General features: G+C 43.5%; 1 protein-coding gene across 1 annotated transcript in view; it reads right to left on the minus strand.

Moving 5' to 3' along the window:
- The window catches only part of RASEF (RAS and EF-hand domain containing), a 98,980-nt gene extending 96,367 nt beyond the window's left edge, over positions 1-2,613 (minus strand). Inside the window, exon 1 of the mRNA XM_064291194.1 lies at positions 2,183-2,613. Within this exon, the coding sequence (XP_064147264.1) occupies positions 2,183-2,613 (431 nt within the window). The remainder of the gene's footprint in view (positions 1-2,182) is intronic.
- Between the last annotated feature and the right edge of the window lie 10,441 nt (positions 2,614-13,054).

Here is a 13,054-nt window from a genome sequence, read left to right on the forward strand (position 1 = left end):
CATTAAGTTCCTCCTGGGCGATGTCCACAGCACATGGAGCCTCCTACCAACAACGCTCTTGCCTTTAAGTGTTCTTTGATGAAATTTTGAGAGCTCTTTTTTTTTTTCTCCCAGGCTATGTACTTCTTGAAGCCAGGACCACATCTCACCCTTCTCTTTGTCCCTGGAACCTCAGACAGTACGTAGGACAGCATCTGGCACACAGAAGTCATTCCAGTAACGCTTGGGGCATAAATCTGCCTGAAGTAATGTCAACGGCATTATCAGTAACAAAAGTTTTTTAATCAAATTTAGATGGGCAGAAGGGAAGGCGAACAGGTATACGGGGAAGCGGAGTAGAAGCAACTCAATTAACCCAAACAGCTAATGGTTGCCATGGTAACAATCAAATGCAGTAACTCAGTTTAGCTCTTTTCCACTTGAACAAGGACAGGAAGGCAAATATTGTCCTTGTTAATCGCATATCAGAAGGGGGTGGGGCTTAGGACACAAGTCCACCAAGTAACACTGGGACCAACTAAATTTAATAATCTTTAAAGTGTTTGGAAAGGCATGATGACAACAATAATATCACCAATAATATTAAGTCCTGGTTTGTACGCGGATCCTAAAAAGGTTATTTTAATCTTTTAAAGGTTAAGCGTCAAATATTTGCGGCTGAGACTTGATAGCTGTGAAAAGTAGATCACATGCATACATGCAGATAACCTCTGATATAATGGGAGCGCACCCTGCTCATTTCTAAAAGTGTTACGTTTTAAAATCAGCTGGACCCAAACCAAGTTAGGGATGAAAGATGACTGAAAGGAAGAGTAGAGTTTATAGCAATGTTTAAATTTTTCTACTTGCCCAGTGGAGACACTGCATTTTATTAACTCATTTGCAAATAAGAGAAAAAAGATCGTTGTCACACCCACTTTCTCCACATAATCCCTCCTATACTGTGGTGAGTCACTGTCCCTGCCCAAGGTTCTCCTTTACTTTCCAAACTAGAGGGAGAAGTTGGGCGGAGGAGGAAGTAATGACTTTTGGCCCTGTTTTTTTTTTAGGTCTAAACTGAACAGGTGAGCCAGGCCACAGAAGCCTTCCAAAATGACTTCCTTTTCTAAGTCTTAGATAATGCCAACTGCCAACCAAAATGAATGTCTTTCAAACCTTCATAAAAATTGTGGCCAGGCTTACTGTCATTTCAGCTAAAATCCAAACAGAAACCAGAAAAGCATTTTCTAGCATTGAAAGATTTGTATTCCCTGAGGAAGGACTGCAAACGGCAGCTAGCAACACGCCATGACGTCATGCATAGACGGATGCAAAGGAATCTCAAAGAATAAAATCGGAGCCTCTCTTCTCCATGCCCTGAAGCCCCTCCTGCCAGCATCCCTTTCTCCTTCAGTATTAAGTTACTAACCTGGTATTAGGCTATCTCTGAGCCTTAGGAGCAAGGAATATAGTGTATGATTTATCATTTTATTCTGTTGTAGAAAAATCAAGAGTTTCGCAGTTCACATCTGGGATCAACCCCCTCGTCTTTCATTAACTGGGCAAGTCCTTTAATATCTGTAGGTCTAAATTTCAGAGTCTAAGTTTCCCCACTAATGAGAGTTGTTAATAAAGCTTACCTCCAGGTTTGTTCTGAGAATTGAAGGAGTGAAATCAGCAAAATGCAAATTTATGCCCAGCAGTATAAATGCCCACCAACGTTTGCTTTTCTACGCACTTAGGAAAACGACAAATACAAAAACTACCGGAGGTAGCAAACAGCCCGATCTCCAGCCTCAGGGCGCAGCCTGGAGGCTTGGGGAGATGATGATGTGACCGGTTCGCCGTGAGACCTGGGAACTCGCCTAAACCGGAGCGGAGAAAGAATCTCTGCACACTGCGAATTTTCCTCTGTCCCGGAGGAAATAAACAACTTGCCCTTTGCAGAGCGCACAATTCAGCAAGCGAAACTTTCTCCCAAAACCCTGACTCACTGAACGCATCCCTTTACCTTTAACTCCTGCCTGGGAAAGTTAAAGCGGATGGGTGAATACTGAAAAAGCAAATCACAGACAAGAGCAGCGCAGGTTTGAGGAACAGATGGCAGGGCATCAGGAAAGACAAGAAATGTCACCATCACCCCCCGCCTCCCCACACGCGCGCGCGAGCGCGCGCACACACACGCGCACACATACAAACACACCTGGGGATGAACTTGGCTTCGTCCCCGAGTCGCGCCTGGAAGTCCTGCCAAGCTCTTCCCGGGCCTGCGGGGTCCCACGGGGCAGCCAGAGCGGCCGCTGCGTCCTGGTCGTCTGCGTCCTCCTTTCTGTCTCCGAGGCCGGGTCCCGCCTCCGCCGCGGCGGACACTGGCTCCCGCGGCCCCCAAGGCCGGCGCCGCTCCCCGCGGCGGGCCCCGCGGAAGCCGCGCGCGAACTCCTGGAAGGTGATGGCGCCGTCGCGGTTGGAGTCCAGCCGCTGGAACACCGCCTCGGCCTCTGCCGGCCGCACGCGCAGCTCCGCGCACAGTGCGCTGAACTCCTCGCGCTCTAGGCGCCCCGAGCGGTTCGCGTCGCAGGCTGCGAAGACTGAGCGCAGCCGGGCCAGCTCCTCTTGGTCCCCATCTGCCTCCATGCCGCCCGGCGATCGAGAGAGCTGCGGAGCGCGTGGAGCGCCTGCCCGTCCGGGCTGCAGCAACAGAGGGAAGTCCGGGGCCACCTGCTGCTGCTGCCGGGAGCTGCGGCGGATTCGGCTCGTCCGGCTGGTTTGGCCACTTGCGGGAATGTCCGGGCGGGGCCGAGACGTCTGGGCGGGTCAGAGGAGGCCTGGCGGCGCGCTCCGACGTTCGTCCAGCGCCCGGAACCCTCGGTCCTCTGCAAGCCCCGGAGCACTGCGTTTGCGCCCCGGACTCGGAACACCTCTCAGCAGGGGCACCCAACGGCTGAGCACCCAGTTCGGCAGCACTCGCCACTTTCCTGGGGGCGGGGGTCGGGGAGGAAGGGGGACGGCTCCCGCCCAGAAAGAGGAGAGGCGCCTAGCTGTGGTTCCCACGCCTCCAGGAGCCGGGCTGTGCTTTCCGTGCTGGGTTCTGGCCAGAACCTGAGTTTGGGGCTGGTGGAGTTGGGAGCCCGGCAGGAGCTAGGGCTGCAGCGGTAGCCTTGCCAGGCCCTTCCACAGTTAGAGTTGGCTACGTTGGAGCCAAGCGCTGGGCTGCTTCCAGGTGTGGTGCTGGCATGCGTGTGGGAAGTTAACTGGACAGGAAGGAAGAGTAGGGTTAGGATTACGAATTGCCTAATGTTTTGTGTATTTAATTCCGGAAAATTGGTAAACTTCTGTATATACAAGTTTTCTCACAAACTGAAGTACTGTGTAGGGTTTACTACAAGAGCCCATTCTCTGATGTTGCTGGATAATTAACCCATTGTCGTCCCATGTTAATGTCGAACTAGTTAATAATACACATTAGAAGTCCCATAGTTCTCCAGATTCCCCAAAGCAAACTTTTCTTAGTCCCCCCCACCCCCAACCTGAGAGAAAATGAATAACCAAAATGGCTTGGCAGGCAGCTTTCTTGAATCAAAGTCTGGGGTAATTCGTTGTTTTTTCTTTAAATAAACCTTAGTGAAATTCTCTATCCGAATGAGATCCCTTTGAGATTTAAAACACTGACTCAGAAAAGTGCTAATGGTTCGTTAACATTGGCTGCTTAATGGGTACCAAAAAGCAGACCAAACCCCCCGTTGCCATCTAGTAGATTCCAGCCCATAGTGACCCTATAGGACAGAGTAGAATTCCTCCATTGGGTTTCCAAAAGGCGACTGGTGGGTTCCAGCTGTCCACCTTTGGTTAGCAGCCAATCCCAGCTAATCGCTTAACTGGTGCGCCACCAGGCATCTGCTTAATATTTTTTAACAATCTTGTTTTCCCATTACCAGGAGAGGCTTATGTTTGTTCCCTTAGGTGATTCGCGTAGCCTGTGAAAATGCGTCTGTGTTTTTACTTTATTCACATTATCCATCCCCTCTACTTTTTAGACTTTTTCCTTTACCACCATTTCGTTTTGTTATGACTTGATATTTCTCTTTATCTCATCCCAAGTCTCCTTATTGTTACTTTGATTTTTTTTTTTTTAATGATAAAAATTAAGTGGGGGATTTAACTGACACATCTTCTCCGGGCAGTGTTCTTAAACATAAAGTCAAGTGCTACACATCTGAGGAACTATTTCTTCTTCAGTAGTACCCTAAGCCTGATCAAAACCCACAGCATCCATTGACTGTAAATACCCATTGCCATCAAGTTGATTCTGACTCATAACTACTCTTTAGGACAGAGTAGAACTGCCCCATAGAGTTTCCAAGGAGTGCGTGGTGTATCCCAACTGCCAAACGTTTTGGTTACCGGCTGTAGCACTTAACCACTACGCCACCTGGGTTTCCTTGACTGTAAATACTACTGATACTCCCCAACCTTAAATTTAACTGGTGAATTATGAGAGGCGTTCCAGTAGAAGTACTGGTCTTAGCAACCTAACCTTTTCAGCTTTCTGACTGGAGGTGAATATCGTTCCACACAATTGAAATGAATTATATCCTGAGTGCAATATAAAGTGTTTTTGAGTTGATTTTGAGTTTTTGTGCTTTCCAGCTTATTCTAAAGACTTTTTTTCCCATATAAAGTAAAAAACGACTAGGTTGGTAATACCTTTACGTTATTACAAATATACTTATTGAAACTTTGAAATATTATTTTCACTACACCATTGACAATAATAATTATTTGTGGTTTTCGAAACAGATGTGTTAGTAATATTTCTGAATGGCTTAGACTTGCTTTCTTGAAGACTATTCATGCAATTTCATTACTGAGTCCACTCTGACCTTTGTGGTCGTTATTTCTCAATTTTTATATTCTTTGACCTCCTTCTCCCTGTCCCTGAGCCCCTTCGTTGAAGAGTGATTTTAAAAAAATGTATTCTTCAAAATGTCTTGAGCATTCATCTTTCCATTCCCACTGACACTAATCTATTCCAGACCTATAATATTAGTTATCTATCTTGTATAGCAACTCAACTGCAGTACAATGGATTTCTCTTATATAAGGCCTTTCTCATCCTGGATTTGTAATTCTGACAAAAAATGACTGGTTGCGCCACAGTCTGCCTGGTGATTGGCCTATTTTACTCACCTTGCAGGGGTTGGTGGGCTTACTAGTCAGAAAGGTGGTGCTTAAAACGCCCAGTAGGATTTAGCAACTTGCAATCCACCAAGGAGATTGGTCAGTTTGTGGTCCTGCTGGGAAGGCCAAGCTTGAAATTGACAAGAAGTTTGATTATATAAGGCGCCAATCCCACAGATGTTTAGAGAGAAAGATGAAGAAACCTCAAGACGAATAAGAGCCTGGAGCAAAGCAGTTTGAACCAGGGGCTCCTGTGTGAATATCTTAAAAGAACTATAATATGGGTCAAGGGCTGTAACACTGAAGATGGCAAGAGTCCTGGAAGGGGTCCACTGGCAGAGCCAGCACAGCTAAGAGAAGTCCTGCCCTGCTGAGAGAGGGCTGTACAATGGCTATGAGCTAGGCCAATTAGCAGCAGAGGGGCCAATGGCAGAGAAGACTGATGGCAGAGAGCAGCTGAGAGAGCTGTCCTGGTTGGAAGCTGTCTTGCGCTGAAAAGGGGAGGGACGTGCTCTCCACTTTGGAGGAGCCTTCCAGACCTTCCCTATGTGCTTCCTGTTCCTGATTTCCAGTTTTTTCTGTTACTCCCAAGTTGATCCTAATCCTGAGTTGTAGCTTGTTATTTCCGTAATAAACCAGGTAAGTGTGAGTATGGTCTGTGAGTCCTGTGTGGCTGTTGCAGCGAATTATCAAACCCTGCAGAGAAGTACAGAATGTTGTGGTAGGAATGGTTGGTGTCAGAAATTGTGGAGAACTGGGGAGGCGGATATATAACAGATCTGTGCCTCATGGGGAAACCCTGGTGGTGTAGTGGTTAAGTGCTACTGGCTGCTAACCAAAAGGTCAGCAATTCGAATCCACCAGGTGCTCCTTGAAAACTCTATGGGGCAATTCTACTCAGTCCTAAAGGGTCTCTATGAGTTGGAATTGACTCGACGGCAGTGGGTTTGGTTTTTGTGCCTCATAGGAACCAGCTTCATGCTGATCCTGATTCTTATCCTTCATGAATTTAGACAATTTCTGACTGTACAACACACCAACCCAACACTTACTGATTTAAAACAGCAACTACTTTATTTCTTCATAATTCCGTGGTCTTCAATTTGACAGGGCTCAGCTAGGTAGTTCTTCTGCTTGTTTGCCTGGGATCTCTCAGATGACTATAGTCATGGCTGCTTGATTGAGGCTGGGTGGTCTTAGATGGCCTCAAATATTTGTTACTTGGTGCTCTTGGCTGAGTCATGTTGTCTCCAGGAGGCAGCCAAGGCTTTGTCACACGATGGCAGTGTTCCAAGAGGGAAAACCCCACTGCACAAGTGCTTTTCAAGCTTCAGCTTGTGTCACATTTGCAGATGTTCCATTGACCAAAGCAAGTCACATGGAAGCCCTAAGTCAACGTGGGAGGGATAAAGGGAGGTGTACTTCACTAGGCGCCCTTACTCTAACAATATGCCACACCTAGCACACAGCCTCTAATACATTCTCCCAGTCTCCTGTCCTTCCTTCTTCCTGTTCATTCTACACAGCCACAGCTAAACATCAATTATTTGGTCATTCTCTTGCTCAATGGCTCTCAACCAGTGGTAATTTTGTCCCCCAGGGAGCATTTGGCAATATCTGAAGACATGTTTGGTTGTCACAACTTGGAAAGGTGGAGATGCTACTGGCATCTAGTGGGTAGAGGTCAGGGATGCTGCTAAATATCCTACAATGCACAGGACAGTCCCCAACAACAAAAAATGATCTGTCCCCAAATTTTAATAGTGCCAAGACATAGAAAGCCTGCATTCTAGCTCAGAAAGCCCTAGTGGTCCCCCAATGAAAAGAGAACTGGCTTAGGCATCTAGTGCTGCCATAACAGAAATACCACAAGTAGATTGCTTTACAAGAGAAATTTATTTCTTCACAGTAAAGTAGGCTAAAAGTCCAAATTCAGAGTGTAAGCTCCATGGGAAAGCTTTCTCTCTCTGTTGGCCTTCTCATTAGTCTTGCCCTGGTCTAGGAGATTCTACACACAGGGACCCCAGGTCCAAAGGACTCACTTTGCTCCCAGCACTGCTTTCTTGATGGTATGAGGTCTCCCTTCTCTGCTAGCTCCCCTTTCCTTTTTATATTTCGAGAGAAAAAAGGTGGTGCAGGCCACACCTCAGGGAAACTCCCTTTGCATTGAATCAGGGATGTGATCTGGATAAGGGTGATAGAATCCCACCCTAATCCTCTTTAACATAAAATTACTACCATGAAATGGAGGACAAACACACAATACTGGGAATCATGGCTAACCAAGTTGACACGTGTTTTTTAGGGACACAGTTCAATCCATGATAAAAACCAGGAGCAAACTCTTCATTTGAGCACTGAGAGCCCTCTGAAATCTGGTCCCACCTTATATATCCCTTTAGTTCGTGCTCCCCTCCAGACATGCCATACTTCATTACATGGTTGATTTAATAGCTCCTTAATGCCTTGGAAAAATGTAAATATCAAACAGATACTTTAGCCTTCTCTCTCTTCTGCCTAATCAAACCATTTCCTAGCCTTGGTGGGAGAGTTGGAGGCCAATATTCTACCGAAGTGTCTACAGTTTTGTTGTGACCAACACTTACAGGGCATTACTTGGCATACATTGAGCCAGCTCAACTATCAGGCTTCAGGGATGCTTTTGAATAGCCCCAGCAGTATGCTCAAGGGAAGGCTCTATTTTTTTTTTTTTTTTTCCAGGAAAGAAAGGAAAAGAAAGAAATAGGAGGCACTTCTTTTCTATTTTAGCATCTAGAAGCAGCTAGCCAGGAATTTGAGTTAACAGAGCAGCCTTTGAGAGCCAATGAATCGGCGGGTAAGGAGAGCCTGCCTATAGTTATCAGCAGGACTTTTAGAAAGATCAGCTTGCTCTGTGACTGCTCAAGGATTTTAAAAATCAGAGATAATCTTGTTAGAGCATGTTTCTCAAAGCAGTGAAAAGAAATTCTTGGAAAGAAAGACTTTTGTGATCAAATACATTTGTAAAACTCAAATAAATTTGGAAAAGAGCTGTTCATATTTATTTAACCTAGTATTTCCTAAATGTATATGACTACGGAAGCTCTGGGGTTTTGTTACGTTGTTTTTATTTTTTTTTTTATTTCAGTTAATATGAGCTTTTCCAGAGTTAGTGCTCTTGAGCACATACTCTGGGAAACTTTTAGACCATGACAAGGGTGGTGAGTCGTGAGAATCTACCCGTTGCCACTACATCATAAATTGGCTCAACTTCTTATAAGGTGGAACGGGCACCACCCCTTCTACCTTTCCACCAGTAAGTGGAAGAGGCTTTCAATGGGAGTCTATTGTAATCTAACGTGTAGGATTTCCTTCAGATACAAGAGCCTTCCTCTGAGAATGACTTCACACTCTGTGCCCCAGAGAGATCCTATAGACCAGTTAAGATAGAACTAGATATCCGCATAATGGCATACCAATGAGGGAGCAATTAGTAGGGTTCAGGAATGCTCTCAAACATAAGTAACCCTGCAAGGGCTTGAGACTTAGTTTTCTCCTGAATATCTACTCATGACTTATTATTCCTAAGGATGTGAAAGGAAACAATTTGAAGGCTTAAAAAAAAAAGAGGAATGTGTCAGCAAACTTACATCATATTGATCTACTTAACCTTTGTGTAAAAGATGAAAAATAAAAAAATCTTTCTATATATAACACCCATATACCCCCACCCAGAATTAGGAAATGGAAACATTTTATCATTTTTTAAAACTAAAGCATTATAGGCTTGATTGAACTTCTCCTTTGATTTCATATCATTTCTATAACCAATCTATAACTTTGTTGTGGGAGAAGGGGAGGGAGGGTCAGGAGAGATTTTGGTCCATCTTTCTTTATAATAAATTAACTTTCAGAGTTGGAATCTATTCAATGGCAACTGTTTTTTTTTAAATAATGCTCCAAACAATATCAAATCCCATTTCATATTTCTAGCCAGATCAGAGGAGGCATTCAGTACTAGAACTGGATAAGAAGAGTTAAGTTTCAAACTTCTGATCCCATTATATAGTAACCAGACAAAGCTTATGTGTCCTCAGCAAACTGTATGTCTCACACATCTTGTTCCTGTCAGCTGAGACAAAAGTTTGCATTTTATGTTCTATATTCAGGAGTAGAGAGAAAGAGAGAAATGGAACCCAGTGGAAATATATTCATCTCAGTTCAACTTTTGGACAGTAAAAAAAAAATAAGCAAACTCTGGTGAGCAGACTTCTAAAATGACCCCAAATTAAAGTCTGTTGGTATGTACACTCTGTATAATCCTCTGCTCTTGAGAGTGAGTGAGACTTGTGTCAGGATAGTCATAGAATAGTCACTCCTGTGATTAAATTATGACATATAAGATTCCATCATAACTCAACCACAGAGAGAAATGAAGTCCTGATGCATGCCACAACATGGATGAACCCTGAAAACATTATATTGAGTAAAACAAGTCAGCTGCAAAAGGACAAATGCTGTTCAATTTCACTTATATGAAATAAACAAATACATAGAAACCATAGATTTTTAGTGGTTATCAAGGGTGGGTATGCTAAGCAAATAATCTGAGAAGCTGGACTGTATAAAGAAGAATGGGGTATCAGGATTGGAGGAAGACTCACTAACAACCTGAGTTATGCAGATGACACAACCTTGCTTACTGAAAGTGAAGACGATTTGAGACACTTATTGATGAAGATCAAAGACCACAGCCTTCAGTATGGATTACACGTCAACATAAAGAAACAAAAATCCTCACAACTGGGCGAATAAGGAACATCATGATAAACAGAGAAAAGATTCAAGTTGTCAAGGATTTCATTTTACTTGGATCCACAATCAACACCCATGGAAGCAGGAGTCAAGAAATCAAATATATATATATGTATATTTATACACACACACACACACACACACACACACACACACACACACACTTAAAAAGGTCCCATTCTGTCAGACCAGTAAGTCTGGTCTTTTTTCCTGAATTTGAATTTTGTTCTACATTTCCCTTCCACTCTGTCCAGGACACTGTTTTGTGATCCCTGTCAGAGCAATCAGTAGTAGTAAGTGTACACCATCTAGTTTTTTGGGGCTCAGGCTGGTGGAGGCTCTGGTTCCCGTGGTCCTTTAGTCCTTTGGGTTAATATTTTCCTTGTGTCTTTGGTTTTCTTCATTCTTCTTTGCTCTGGACTAGAGGAACCCCCAAGACTATGGCTCTCAGACACTCCGATAACTCAGAACTGAAATCACTCCCGAAGTCTACTTTTCAAAGATTAGACAGCCCTATTAAACAAACAATAACGGGTGTGTGGAATGTGCTTTTTAGTTCAATCAAATATACAAGACCAAATAGGCAACGCTTGCCTGAAAGCAAGACAAGAAGGCAGGAATGGACAGGAAAACTGGACAAATGAATGCAGGGAACCCAGCGTGGAAACGGGGAGAGTGCTGTCACGTAGGGATTGCAATCAATGTCACAAAACAATTGTGTATAAATTTTTGAATAAGAAACTAACATGAGCTGTATACTTTCACCTAAAGCACAATTAAAAAAAAATTTTTAAAAACTCCCATTCTACACTTTGCTTTTCGTTTTCTTAAAGGTTTTTTAAAGAGTAGATAGTTCTAAATTTGGTGAAATCCAGTTTATTAATATATTCTTTTATGGTTTGTATTTTGTGTCTCATTAAGAAGCCTTCATTTATCCAGGCTTTCAAAGATATCTGTCTTAGTCACCTACTGCTGCTCTAACAGAAATACCTCAAGTGGATGGCTTTAACAAAGAGAAACTTATTCTCTCACAGTCTAGTAGGCTGTGAGTCCAAATTCAGGGCATCAGCTCCAGGGGAAGGCTTTCTCTGTCGGCTCTGGAGGAAGGTCTGTGTCATGAATTTTCCCTTGGTCTCGGAGCATCTCAGCACAGGAACCTCAGGCCCAAAGGACTCGGTCTGCTCCTGGCACAGCTTTCTTAGTGGTATGAGGTTCCTATGTCTCTTTGCTCACTTCTCTCTTTTATATCTCAAAAGATATTGGCTTAAGACACTACCTAATCTTGTAGACCTCATCAATATAAATCCTGCTAATCCACTTTATTACGTCATAGTGATAGGATTTACAGCATATAGGAAAATCACATAAAATGGTGGACAATCACACGATACTGAGAATCACGGCCCAGCTAAATTGACAGATATTTTGGAGGGACACAAATCAATCTACAAGTTTTCTTCTAGAAATATTACAGATTTAATGTAATATTGTGTCTGTGGTCATTTAGCGTTAATTTTTGTGTACTGGGTGAGTTAAAATTATTTTTTTTAATATAGATATTCACTTGTTCCAGCATTATCTTTTTTAAAAAAACTGTCCTCTCTCTGTTTGTCTTAGTTATCTGTAGTTGTTAGGTGCTGTAGAGTCAGTTCCAACTCACAGCGACCCTATGTGTAAAAGAATGAAACACTACCTGGTCCTGAGCCATCCTCACAATCATTGTTATGCTTGAGCCCATTGTTGCTGCCACTGTGTCAGTCCACCTCATTGAGGGTCTTCCTCTTTTTAGTTGATATCCTTTTCCAGGGACTGGTCCCTCCTCATAACATCTCCAAAGCATGTGAGACAAAGTCTCACTATCCTCAATTCCAAGGAGCACTCTGGCTGCATTTCTTCCAAGACAGATTTGTTCGTTCTTCCAGTAGTCCATGGTATATTTAATATTCTTCACGAACACCGTAATTCAAAGGCATCCATTCTTCTTCAGTATTCTTTATTCATTATCCAGTTTTCATATGCATATGAGGTGACTGAAAATATCATGTCTTGGGTCAGGCACACTTTAGTCCTCAATGTGACATCTTTTTTTTTTTTTTTTTAATTTTTATTGTGCTTTAAGTGAAAGTGTACAAATCCAGTCAGTCTCATACAAAAATTTATATACACCTTGCTATTTACTCCTAGTTGCTCTCCTCCTAATAAGACAGCACACTCCTTCCCTCCACTGTCTATTTTTGTGTCCATTCGGCCAGCTTCTGACCGCCTCTGCCCTCTCTTCTCTCCTCCAGACAGCAGCTGCCCACATAGTCTCATTTGTCTACTTGATCCAAGAAGCTCAGTCTTCACCAGTATCAGTTTCTATCCCATAGTCCAGTCCAGTCCCTGTCTGAAGAGTTGGCTTTGGGATCGGTTCCTGTCTTGGGCTAACAGAAGGTCTGGAGACCATGACCTCTGGGATCCCCAATGTGACATCGTTGCTTTTCAACATTTTGAAGAGGTATTTTGCAGCAGATTAATACATCATTTGATTTCCTGACTGCTGCTTCCGTGGGCATTGATTGTGGATCCAAGAAAAACAAAATCCTTGACAATGGCCATCTTTTCTCCATTTATCATGACATTGCTTATTGATCCAGTTGGGAGGATTTTTGTTTTCTTTATGTTGAGGTGTAATTCATATTGAAGGCTGTAGTCTCTATCTAGTGCTGCTGTAGTGGAAATACCACAAGTGGACAGCTTTAATAATGATAAATTGATTCTCTCCCAGTCTAGGAGGCTAGAAGTCTGAATTCAGGGTGCTGTCTCCTGGGGGAAGTCTTTCTCTCTGTGTCAGTTCTGGGGAAAGGTCCTAGTCATCAATCTTCCCTGGTCTAGGAGCTTCTCAGAGCAGTTACTCCAGGTCCAAAGGACACACTCTGCTCCCAGGACTTCTTTCTTGGTGGTATGAAGGCCCACTCTCTGCTTGCTTCTTTCTTCTTTTATTTCTTGTAAGATAAAATGTGATGCAGACCACACCTCAGTGAAACTCCCCTTACACTGGATCATGGCTATGACCTAAGTAAGGGTGTTGCACCGCACTCTAATGGTCTTTAACATAACCTGA

This window comes from Loxodonta africana, chromosome 9 (genome assembly GCF_030014295.1).
Source record: "Loxodonta africana isolate mLoxAfr1 chromosome 9, mLoxAfr1.hap2, whole genome shotgun sequence".
Classification (NCBI taxonomy): Eukaryota; Metazoa; Chordata; class Mammalia; order Proboscidea; family Elephantidae; genus Loxodonta; species Loxodonta africana.